The 11,202-nt window shown below is 50.5% G+C and overlaps 1 protein-coding gene across 1 annotated transcript in view; it reads left to right on the plus strand.

Annotated features, from left to right (window-relative positions):
• The window catches only part of CDH23 (cadherin-related 23), a gene marked incomplete at its 5' end in the record, with an annotated part of 126,966 nt that overhangs the window by 72,299 nt on the left and 43,465 nt on the right, over positions 1-11,202 (plus strand). Inside the window, 3 exons of the mRNA XM_010142829.1 lie at positions 4,508-4,513; positions 6,575-6,724; positions 7,534-7,692. Of these exons, the coding sequence (XP_010141131.1) occupies positions 4,508-4,513; positions 6,575-6,724; positions 7,534-7,692 (315 nt within the window). The remainder of the gene's footprint in view (positions 1-4,507; positions 4,514-6,574; positions 6,725-7,533; positions 7,693-11,202) is intronic.

The following is an 11,202-nucleotide window of genomic DNA, read 5'->3' on the forward strand; positions in this document are numbered from 1 at the left end:
AGGCAGTGCATTTACAGAAGTCCCAAGACCCCCAGACTTTCAATAAAAAGTTACAGAAAGGGAAAATAGTTGCCTGATGGTGCTATTTTGGAAGATGAAGTTGTGAGGGTTTTATAAATTGTCGGGATTTGAGGTAGCCAAGATGGTTCCAGGCTCTCTCAGCAATCCGTGGGTGCAGGACTGGAGGAATGGGGCGGTGAGGACTGAGGTCTTCAGGCAGGGATGTGACTGAGGACATGGCTGACAGAAGCTATTTCGCCAGCACAGCCTTCATGCTGGAGATGACACTATTCATTTGTGTAAGGGGCAAAGGAAGACAAGAAGAGAATTATAGATGTCTCCAGGGAGAGCAGCTAAATAAATAAATGAGAGCAGATGGATAGAGACACATGAAATCCAAGCTAGACTCTTCAGGAAGATCATTTTGCTAGAGTTTTGTCTCCTGTCTTCCAATCTATGTAGTTAAGTCCTGGGAGAGCCCCTTGGCAGGTTGGTTTCTTTCCTGAGCCAAGCCATCCACCCTTGTTCTGGCCCCTCCAGACAAATTTTGATGCTGTTCTTTCAGCCGTCACTCTTGCTGAGGTCCTACTTCGATGGAGCAGCCCACACCTAAATCTTGCTCCATGCAGGGGTCCCGTGGGGTTGGAAGGCTTTGGGAAACCTGCCTGCTGTCACACGCTGGTGGTGTCTTTGTAGAGCTGGGGAAAGGCGTGTTGCATGGGTCTGGTCCTTAAAATACACTGTGTGGGCTGCCAAGGCTGTTGAACAAGAAGGTGTTTTGTAACCAGGCCCATGCGGCCTTTTTAAATAGTGGGGTTTTGGACTGTCGTTCTTCTGGTGTGTTCTGCACAAGCTTAAATGATTGCTTTTTGAAGGAGTTAAGTAAACAATACAGCAAAGCACTTAAAAATGTATGTATGTTGGACACCAGACCACGCTTGAAAGCATGTGTTTAAATTTACTTTGCGGTGTAAGTGCCTTCCTGGAGCTGGACTGGCATTAACCTCTCAGAGAAGGTGCTGAAGCAGGGTGCCACCAAGGAGAAATGCATTCCTCTGGTGCTGTCCCTTGCAAACTTCCAGCTGCTGTCCCTCAAACCGGTCATGGTGTTGCTCCAAGAGCTGCTGGGTGGGGGTGAGGAGTGTCTCAAGAGATCAAGCTGAGATGAGCCCAGATGTGGATTTGGGGTGCAACCAAGAGGTGTTCAACATGGTGCTGGTTTTTCCTTTTACATTCTCTAAGGCTTATCAAAAATATCTGAACACAGGAGAAATCGGTACACAGGGGTTTGGACCTGGCCTTCTATGAACCAAGGAAAACACATTAACCTCTGTGCAGCTGAGTTTGTCTCTCTGTGAGATAAACAGTAAATCATCTGAATACCTTCCCAAAGCCTTTTGAGAGCTGTTTATGAAAACCTGTGAAAGTTTCCCAGTATTTAGACTGAGCCTGGACACCACAGTATGTACATACCCTACCAGGCTGGAGTTGGATTCTCGTCAGTCACGTTGTGATAGGCCAACGGGGACAAATAAAACCTCTGTATGAGATGGAAGACTAAAACCTTAAATTATCTACTTTCACAGCAAGGTTTGTTTGCAGGTTGAGAGCCGGAGCCCTAAGTTGTGGAATAAGTTTGTGTTAATTTGGAGGGCTGGTTAGCTCAGCCTTGTCTGAGGTGGGGGACATGGATAACCTTTCTGGATATACTGGTATTTTACAGCCTGCTGGTTTGATGCAGTAGTTTAGGGAGAAGGCAAAGGTTTGGCCATGCAGGAAAAGGAGCAGGGCATCCTTCAGGGCATACCCTTTTGAGCCTCCTATCCCTGCAAGGTCTACAGAGGTGTATTAAAAGAAGCGGCAACGTACTTTCCCAGGGCACGCCAGAGAAACCAGCTCTCATACCATGGCTTCCACTTGATTTTCCTCGATGCGGTTGACTGAAGAGGAAGAAAAGGGCAGAGGCTGTTTAAAGTACAAGTATGATGGTCTGACATTTTAGAATAATTTTGAAACAATTCTCCAAAATAAGCATATTGAGGAAGATAAATGGGGGATTTAAAAAAAGAAACCCCAGGCCTTGAGAATACATGGCATTTGTTGGCACAAAGCTACATCAGAGACTAGCGTAGGGATGTCGTATGTGCCCATGCGTGTGCAGGTGCAATATATGAATCATCCATAGCATATATATGCATATGACAGGCACGTGCACTATAAATAAGATCTACACGGCAAGAAACTGTAAGGGGAATTGACGGCACTCAAGTATTCTCTCCCAAAAGTGCCAGCTGCCAGTCGGGCTGAATTAGATTTCACAGGGGTTTTTGCAATACATGGAATTCACCAGCAAATTACCCTTAAAGAGGGAAAATCAATCATTTGGAGCAGAGATAAGCTGAAGGCGAGGCAGCCTCGGATTGATCCAGTCTGTGCAGGCGTGTGTGGAATTCAGCAGATAACCTGGGGAGAGCAAGGAAGGAGAAAACACCTCCAGGAGGGGGGGAGCGGGCAAGGACTGCCACTTAAGACAGACAGAAAGACAGGAGAAAAGGCCTGCCAGCATGGGGAGGATCAGAAAGGCTGGGGAACATTTTGCTGCAGGCATCCTGCATCACCCATGACCCCGAGTGAGGTCCTTAAGGATGCAGGGGACAAGCGCCCATGCCCAGTGAGCCCCCAAAAGGGTTATTGATGCTGTTGTGCTCGGGTGCTGGTGGGCAGTGGGTGCTAGGTGGGCAATGGGTGCTGGGAACCTGAACTGGCTGGCTGGGCAGCGGGAGAGAGGCAGGCAGCTCCGGAAAGGCTATTCAGAGCACTTGAGTTAAATGCCTTGAAGTGGGCGGAGACAATAACCCTCTTGTGTTTTCAAAGGAAGGATTAAGCATTATTTGTCTCTGACTCCCTAGGACCAAGCATAAGGTATCCAGGCCATATAAAGAGGCACTAATGGCTTAAAAAAAGGGAACAACCCCGCCTTCCCCCCGCCCTTTTTCCCCTTCCTCCTCCACCACTCCTGAACTCTCAGCACTTTCTTTTCTTTGCAAACTTGCCAGAACACGGGATACTAAACACTCCTCAGTTTTTTGCAGGTAATAGCCCATACTAGGAAGTGGCTGGCAGGAAAGCAGGAGTTATGCTGGATTTTGTGGTTCAGAAAGGCAGAGCTCTCCAGGTTGGAAAGGCACACTGCAGCTGAGCTAAGGTAGAGGGAACCGAAGGCATCCCTGTACCCAGTCAGCATGAAGAGAAGAAAGCTGAGGATCCCAGTCCCAAATCTAGCTCGCTTTGTGGTGAAGATGATTGCAGGCCACCAACCTACCTGTGCACCTCAGAGATATCTGGGAGGGGTATGGCTGAGGAAGGGCTATTTGTTTGTCTAGCGGCTTGGGTTTGTTGGGGTTTTTTTTTCTACTTAGGATTTTTGTGTCACCATTGGTAAGTGATGCTAAATACTTGCTTTGACAGGTGGAAAGTTGAAGAATTTCTGAAGTGTTTCCATGCTCACTCCCATGAGGAAGGGGCTGGGTGGGAGCAGGAGTGATGGATGAAACCGGTGGATGATGTTGGGCAAAAAAACAGGGATAAAGCTTATGACCCATCCTCAGTCACAGCTGGAACAGCAGCTGTGGCTGCTCCTGGCCTCCTGACGTGAGAAGGGGTTCCCTGATTTGCGGTGAACCACGCCCTGTGAGCATATCTTGCAGGTTGGGAGAGCAGGCTTTTGGCTATGACTCGTACTGGGTGCATGAGAAGGTCCCACATGGTGCCTGAGACCTCTGGAGAGACACACGCACCCACCTCCTGCCATCTCACAACCTCATGCCTGAGCTCCTGCCCTTGCCTGCGATTCCATGCTCTGCTAATTGTCCCCAGGGATGGTATCTCCTCTGCTCCAGCCCCCTGGAATTTAAGAGAGATATTGGGCACATGGGTCTGGCGAACAAGCGTGTCACGAACTGTTAAAAAATGAAGTGGTTGGGGTAGATCAGTCAGCAGTTGCTTTTTTAGAAGTCAGGTATCGGCATGAGGTTGATACTGGCATCGTGGCAGTAGGGACACGTCGCGGCTCCTATTACATGCTCTGAGGAATAGACACGCAAAGAATGAAGTAATAATTATGCCCAACTGCAGCTACGATTGTCTTTTAGCTGAATTGACATGAAATTTCCATCAGTTGCGGCACTGGCTACGGCTGCGAGGAGGTTTGATTGCTGAGAAGGAGGCAGCGGGCAGCAGCCTAGAGCCGCAGCAAGTGCTGGCCCCATGGACTGGCACAGGATGGGAGGAGTGGGAAACGTGCGGCTGTGTCCCCGCTCTGAGCAGTAGCAAAGTTCCTTCCGAAGCCCGTTTCTTTATGGCTCAATTTGTTTTGGATGGAGGGTGCATGCAGACGGGTTTATTATTGTAGGGTTGCTAAGCTTTGGCAGGCTACTTGTTAATTTATGCCACTAAAGGGAGGCAGAGAAGCCAATTTGTTTTCGGTGATGGGGAAAAACTCAAGCAGGAGCTGGTGAGTAAGAGGTTGGAGGGGTGAAGCGAGCTGGTAAAGCAGGTTGTGCACCATAGCACATCCAGGCATCCCCGGGCTCATCCTCAGCACTGCAAAGAGATGATGCTCGGCCAGGAGCTCACCACTGCACACCAGGACCTTTGTGAGCCCGGAGAGACAGTGCTTGTTTTTTGTCCTCACGAACATGTTTCAGATCCGTTGTTTGCTCTGGGTGGCAGGAGCAGGTAGGAAGGGGTGAGGAAAATATAAGCAGCTCCCCGTGGCTTCCTCCGGAGCAGGGAGTCCTAGCTGTGAGCCGGGCTGAGCCAGCCCCTTCTGCTGGGCAGCTGATAACAATTTGAATATTCAGATTTGCTTTCAGCCATCCACAGGGGGCTCGCAGGCTCGGGGAACCAGGAGCGAGGAAAGCAGCATGGGGGCAGAAACAAAAAAATAAAGAGCCGAACAAATATATAAACGGGAACTCGCAGCAGCCCTCCTGAGAGGCAGATGTATTCCCCTTCTCCCGACCTCACGTGGGGAGACTGGGGCACTCGAGAGGCTGCTAATTAGGGATGGTGGGTATCTGGAGGCTGATCTTCTTCCCCAGCTGGAGGGGAATTAATCCACCCGTCTCTCTTCCCACAAATACTTGGATTTCTTTTGATGTTTCAACTTTTATCTTGTGCTTCCAACAAAGTCACTCCTCTCCAGCTTCCAAGAAAATCCCTTGCATCTCGCCGCCACGGAAGGTGCTTTTGTGTACTGCAGGGAGGGCACCGGGCCCTGGGAGAGACACCGAGGGTTCGGCAGCAGAGCTGGGCAGAAATTCCTCAATGAAGTGGCTTTTTGTTGCTGGTGGAAAATGGTCGTTTGTTATAAATTGGCATCTTAAGGATAGGGTACAAAATAACGGTTTGGGGAGCGATGCTTCCTCCTGCCGTTCTCTGTATCCTCTGCTCCCTCCCTCCCAGGCTGTGTACCCCTGTCAGGGAGAATCTCTCACTCATGCTGGAGTGGGCACTGCCCAGCTTGCCAGCAAAACAGCTTCTGGAGGGAGCTAAGCCTGCCCCAAGACAGGACGCTTTTGTAGGGACGCTCATTGCCCATCGTCCACCAGCTGCGCATTGAAGGGCTGCTGGCATGGATGGCCCTGGAGCTTGCTCCTGCCTGTGGCTCCACTGGAGATGCTCACCTTGCCCCCAGCTCTGCCAGCTGCTGGGAGGAGGGCAAGCAGGCATTCTGCTTGTGTCACTGGCTCTTGGCGGTCACGCTTAGCCAGCTTTTGCTATTAGTGCCCCTTCGTGCATTTAATTGGTCCTTTTTTCTGATAGAAGGGAGGTCATTCGGGGAAAATTGGAAATTCGGCTCTGACAGCTTCTGAACTTGCTTTTCATGTGGTCTACTGAGCTGTGCTTTGGGAAGGGTTGCCATGCCTGGAGCGAGGGTCCTAAAGTGCTGCTGTCGGCATGTTGGTGGCCCTGCTGCTTTGCCAGCCAGGTCACGGGAGAGGAGGAGTTTTCCAGTTCCCAGTTCAAGCTGTCTTACTGGAAAGAGTCCTCTGCATGGGATAGGCACCCATGCTGTGTCCCCCAGCATGAGGCGATGAAATCACAGTGTGGGATACACCGTGTGGTGTGTGGATCTCAACAGGAGAAGGGATTTTCCCCCCAGCTGTGTGCTGTGCAGGTTCATCCCAGCAATGCATTCCTTTCATGTGCACACGGGTTTTGTATAAAATGGGTGCGCAAGAAAAGAAGATTTATAGATATTACACACACTGTACACCCAGTAAGCATAATAAAATGTGACAAGGAGTGCTTAAGGTCAGTGCTGAACCCTATGACTCAGTTAACCAAAATTAACCAGAGAAATGCTCCCCTGTGTCTTCGGTAATTATATTTTCACATGTCTGAGGGCAGATGCTGTGCCCAAGCTGTGGGTGCAGACAGGTTTGTCCTAATGCACAGGCTTTGCAGTCAGCTCAGTGCTTCAGTCCCCATACTTCTCACCAGTCTGGTCCTGGGTGTCCTCAGATCCTTCCTCCTTTGTCACTGTAAACCTTCCTCTCTCCCTTCCCAGGGACCCAACAGCGTTTTTGAGGTTTACCTGGTGGGCAACAACTCCAGTCACTTCATCATCTCACCGACCTCCATCCAGGGGAAGGCGGACATTCGCGTCCGTGTGGCAGTGCCTCTCGACTTTGAGACCATTCCTCGCTATGAATTTTCGGTAAGGTTGTACCTCCATACCCTATGAGATGTCCATGTTTGTAAGAGTAACCTAAGAGTGACCTTTAACCAGGCTTCTCTGTGCCTCTCTCTAATCCACACCACGAAATTCCAGAGCACTACAAAATGGACAAAGAATTGAAATGATAATAAAGGAAAAGGAGGAGGTGGGGAAGAGATTTGCTCTGTGCCTTCTCTCTCTTTTCAGCATCCAAAGGCTCAGCTGCAAGAGCTTAAGCAGAACATCTTCTCCCTTGCTATATCACAGGGCTGTAAAAGCATTACAGAGTATAAAACTTTGTTTTAAGTGCACCTATCAGGTACCAAAGCTCTCTCCATCCTCCTGCGCCGGCTTTGTCCCACTCTCTGCCTGAGCTGTACATTTTCAAGGAAGGCAAAGCAGGTTCATACCACACCAGTGATGTCAGTCCTGGCAGAGGATTTTTCATAATTGGTGCAGAAAGATGAGCAAAAGCCTTCCTACCCTTGCCTCAAGCTGCGCTGGAGTGGCAGATCCTGGTTCTCCAGTTTGCAAGGCAGAGGCTGGAGCTCTCTGGGGCAAGCGGTGCAGGGGTTTTGGCTTATCCAAGGGCTGCGGTCAGCTAGAGATGAGCAGCTCCTGAGGGAGAGGGAAGGAGTTTTGTTGTATTTTGTTGAGCATCCTTGCTTTGGTGGATAGCACTGAGCTGGCTTTTCTGGTAAGGGAGCTCAGGAGAGCGTTTCTTTCTCCATTAAAGAAGAATATGTAACTCTCCCAAGTTTTGCAAAGAGTACCTCCAACCCTTCCCTCTGCTTCCCGTCTCTGCCCAGCTCTTTGCAAACGAGAGTGTTCCAGACCATGTCGGCTTTGCACGTGTGAAGATTAACCTCCTCAACGAGAATGACAACCGCCCCATTTTCAGCAAGGTCCTGTACAATGTCAGCCTCTTCGAGAACACCACTGTGGGCACCATCATCCTCCAGGTCCACGTGAGTAGGAGCATCCTGGCTCTCCACCAAGTCCTTGGCGCACGTGTGGCTCCATGATGCCCATCACAGAGGGATGGGCTGGGGAACCTGGTAAGGGAGCGGTGGGAGATGCTGGTGATGGGGTGAGGTGTAGCCCTCCCATGGGCTATGAGAGCAGACACCTTGATCTTGTCCCTGGGAAATGTGTGTGTGGTTCCACTACACCGGGAGCTCAAGGAGAGTCCTGCACTGAAAGTCTCTTCTGCAAACAGTGGCTTCTCCTGCAGAGACTGCTCCCAAAGGTCATGGTCTTATCTCTTCCTCCTCCTCACTGCATGGGATCCCCCAGGTATTTCAGTTGTGTACATGGCTGGGGTCCCATCATGTATTCACAGACTTTCTCTTACCTTAATTCTTATGGGAAAAGATGTTCTGGTACCTAACGAACTTGGTTGCTTCCTCAGTGAGGGTGAACACCCCACGTTTATCTTTCAGTGTGGGTTTTCTCACTGCCCCAGTTGGAAGTATCATCTTCCTCAGCCAAATCGAGGTCAGCTGAGCCAATAAAAGGGTGAAGAATGGAAAAAGAGGCGAATGACTGTATTTAGCACAGTGTGGTATTAAATGGCTGGCAGCAGACAGAAGTGGTGATGGTAGCGGCATGTTTCCATAGGGTTCGTTCCTCCTGCCCGGGTTCATGGCAACACCCAAAATCCCCGGTGAGATGATACGTTTCCTGGAGCATGAGGGCAATGTCAGTTGATGTCAACACCAGTGTGGGGCACAGCAAGAACCAGAACAAAACCCTGAGCTGAAAAACAACCTGAATAGAGAAGCAAAACTCCTCTGGGACAGGAAATATCGAAAGGGGGAGCATCAAAACTGCTGCTAGGCTTTGGGTGCATTACTCCTGCTATCGTAGAGATGAATTTGCTGCCCTCCTGGCCCCGTTCTTGCCGCTGTTGTCCCGCGACACAGCCCCTGGTCGCCCACCCACGCAGGTGTGTCGATCCAGAGAATGAAAGCCCTGACAAAAGGGTTGGGTGTATGCGCCTGTGCGTAAGTGTGTTTACTCTACAAACAGATGGTGTGAAACTGTATAGAGCCCCTGAGCTGTTCCCATCTGACAGTTATTAATATTTCAAGCAGATGTTTAGCTAGTCAGGCCGTCAGACACTAAACAATGAGATTGTTACTGCGTCTCCTCTTTCTCCAACTTCCAGCTATGCCAGCATTTTGGAGGGAATGCAAAATGCCAGGAGTTGAATCTTCTATGGTAAATCAGAATGGATGCAATTAGCGCTGAAATCCAAATTGCCCTTCCAGCTGATCCCAAACTTTTAGCAACCCTCATAAAGTACCAGCTCCTCCTGCTGTTGCCACTCGCCTTCGAGGTGCAGCCCTCTGCTCGCTTCAAAGGCGCTGCCTGTCTGTGCCGTGCCTCTCCAACTGCCCCTTGTGCCACAGGCAAAAATTCTGCTTTTCTTGCTAATAAATTCCTCCTTTCCTTTTTTCCTTCTTTTCCGCTTGCCTGGGAGCTCTCCCCTGTAGGGGTTAGGGATGGGGTTTTGAGGAAAGCCTGGCCAGTCACGTGGATTGTACAGTTCTTTGGTGGCTGCTGAATGACGTCCTCATGAAAGGGGACTCTGTTGGCTCCCCCATTGCTCGATGCTACAAAATGTCCCTTTGTGCAAATAAGGACAGGTTTGGTGCCGTGTGTTTGGCGGGGCGATGGGCTTCCAGGATCATAAGGGCAGATCAGGACGTTTGTGACATTTAGGTGAACAGTGGAGTGTGTGGGCTGGTAAGCAGTCACTGAAGAATGATGGGTGGCTTCCCACCAGCTGTTGCTGGAGATGGCTGAGCACAGCTGGCAGGACAGAGCAGCGCCTGCAGCTCCTTCCCTGCAGCTAAAACTACGGGGGCCAAAGCAATGGGAGATTTCTGATCTTCTGCCCAGCCCGATATCCTGGGGAAGGAGGAAAAGTTACTCCCAGCAGCCCAGAAGACCCTGGGCTGGTTGCCCATCTTCCAGCAAGCGCTTCCTTGCTCTCCCCCTGCTTAACCGTGCATGGTCGGGTGGGTGTAGGTAAGGAGAGGGGGTTTCCTTTGCGACCCAAGATGAGCAGTGAGCCTGCCCTGCCGAGCAGGCGTGCTCCTCACTGCCTCACTTTCCCCTCTGCCTCCCTTTCCCCTCTGCCTCCCTTTCCCCTCTGCCTCCCTTTCCCTGCTGCCTCCTGCTTGGCCAGCTGAAAATGGAAAGGCAAAAAAAAGAGCAAGCAGACTTCATTTGCAGTGACAAATGGCCATTCTTCTCTGCAGCATTTCAGCTCCTAATGTCAGTGACAGCAGAGAAACATTGCCTGTTACACGTATAAATCAACTGTAAAACAACCCGAAGTGTCGGCAGCCAGCAGAGACCCAGAGCCACTGCCTGCTTTCCACTCGCTGCCCCTTCCCCTTTGCCCAGGGGTGCACAAGCTCCGATCTGCTCCCCTACAGCTTCCCGAGCAAATCTTGGTTACTTCCCTGGCATGGCGCAGCCTTGTCTGCCCTCTAAGACTTTGTTTGTCTGCTCTTTGTTCTCTATTTTGCATTCCCCCTGTTTCCCTGTCTGTCCATTCATCCATCCGACTGTTTAATTCTGTCCATGAAAGGCATTTATCATAGAGATTCAGGTAGTCATTTGCTTGCATGAGAACATCTGGAGAGTCCAGGCTTCACAGGAACAGCTCCTGCTGTGTGCAGGGAGCCTGCAATACACCCAAAGGCAGCCTTCTCTCCTGCTTCCATGCTCTTCACCCGTGTGATAAACCCCTTAAGGCCGGAGATTGCTTGTATGTCTGCATTTGCAGACACCAGCACGGAGGAATCCTTACTCCAGTCAAAGCTTCCAGGCTGCCCTGTTACATAAATCACTGCAGTTTGGAGTTACGCACGCATGGCAACCCAACGGACAAGGAGAGGGGTGAGCAGGCTGTCCAGGGCTCTGCAGTTGTTAGCGGCCTCTCCCCATGCAAAATTCTCTTTTCCTCTGCCTCAGGCCTTGCTGTGCAGGAGAAAGCCAGGCTGGAGAGGTCCTGCACAGCAACAGACTCCTTCTGCAAGACTGGGATGAAGCAGGGAGGTGACCGGAGCTCAGCCTGAAGATATGGGCAAGTTCTGCCCCAGCTACCAACAGATATTGAAATATTATTTCTTTTTTTTTTCTGAAACAACTGGCCATGAAGCCTTTTAATAACATACCAGAAAAGGTCAGAGAAAGAATTTCACACTTCTTGAGCAAGCAGGCAGCTGGTATAACTTCATACCTTCTAGGAACAAGAAGCAGCAAGAACATATACTGCACCCTAAATTAACTGGGGCTCTGACACCCCCAGCCAAGCGCTGCCTGAGCAGGTGGTGGCTTTCGATGGGCGCTGGCTCTCCTAAGAGCAGGGAGTGGGCTGGAAGGCTGTGCCCTGGAGAGGCACAGTGAGCAAGGGTGCCAGCAGCTGGGCAGAGGGCTCAGGGCTTTGTGCGATAGGAATC

Source organism: Buceros rhinoceros, unplaced genomic scaffold (assembly GCF_000710305.1).
Source record: "Buceros rhinoceros silvestris isolate BGI_N320 unplaced genomic scaffold, ASM71030v1 scaffold11789, whole genome shotgun sequence".
In the NCBI taxonomy this organism is placed as follows: Eukaryota; Metazoa; Chordata; class Aves; order Bucerotiformes; family Bucerotidae; genus Buceros; species Buceros rhinoceros.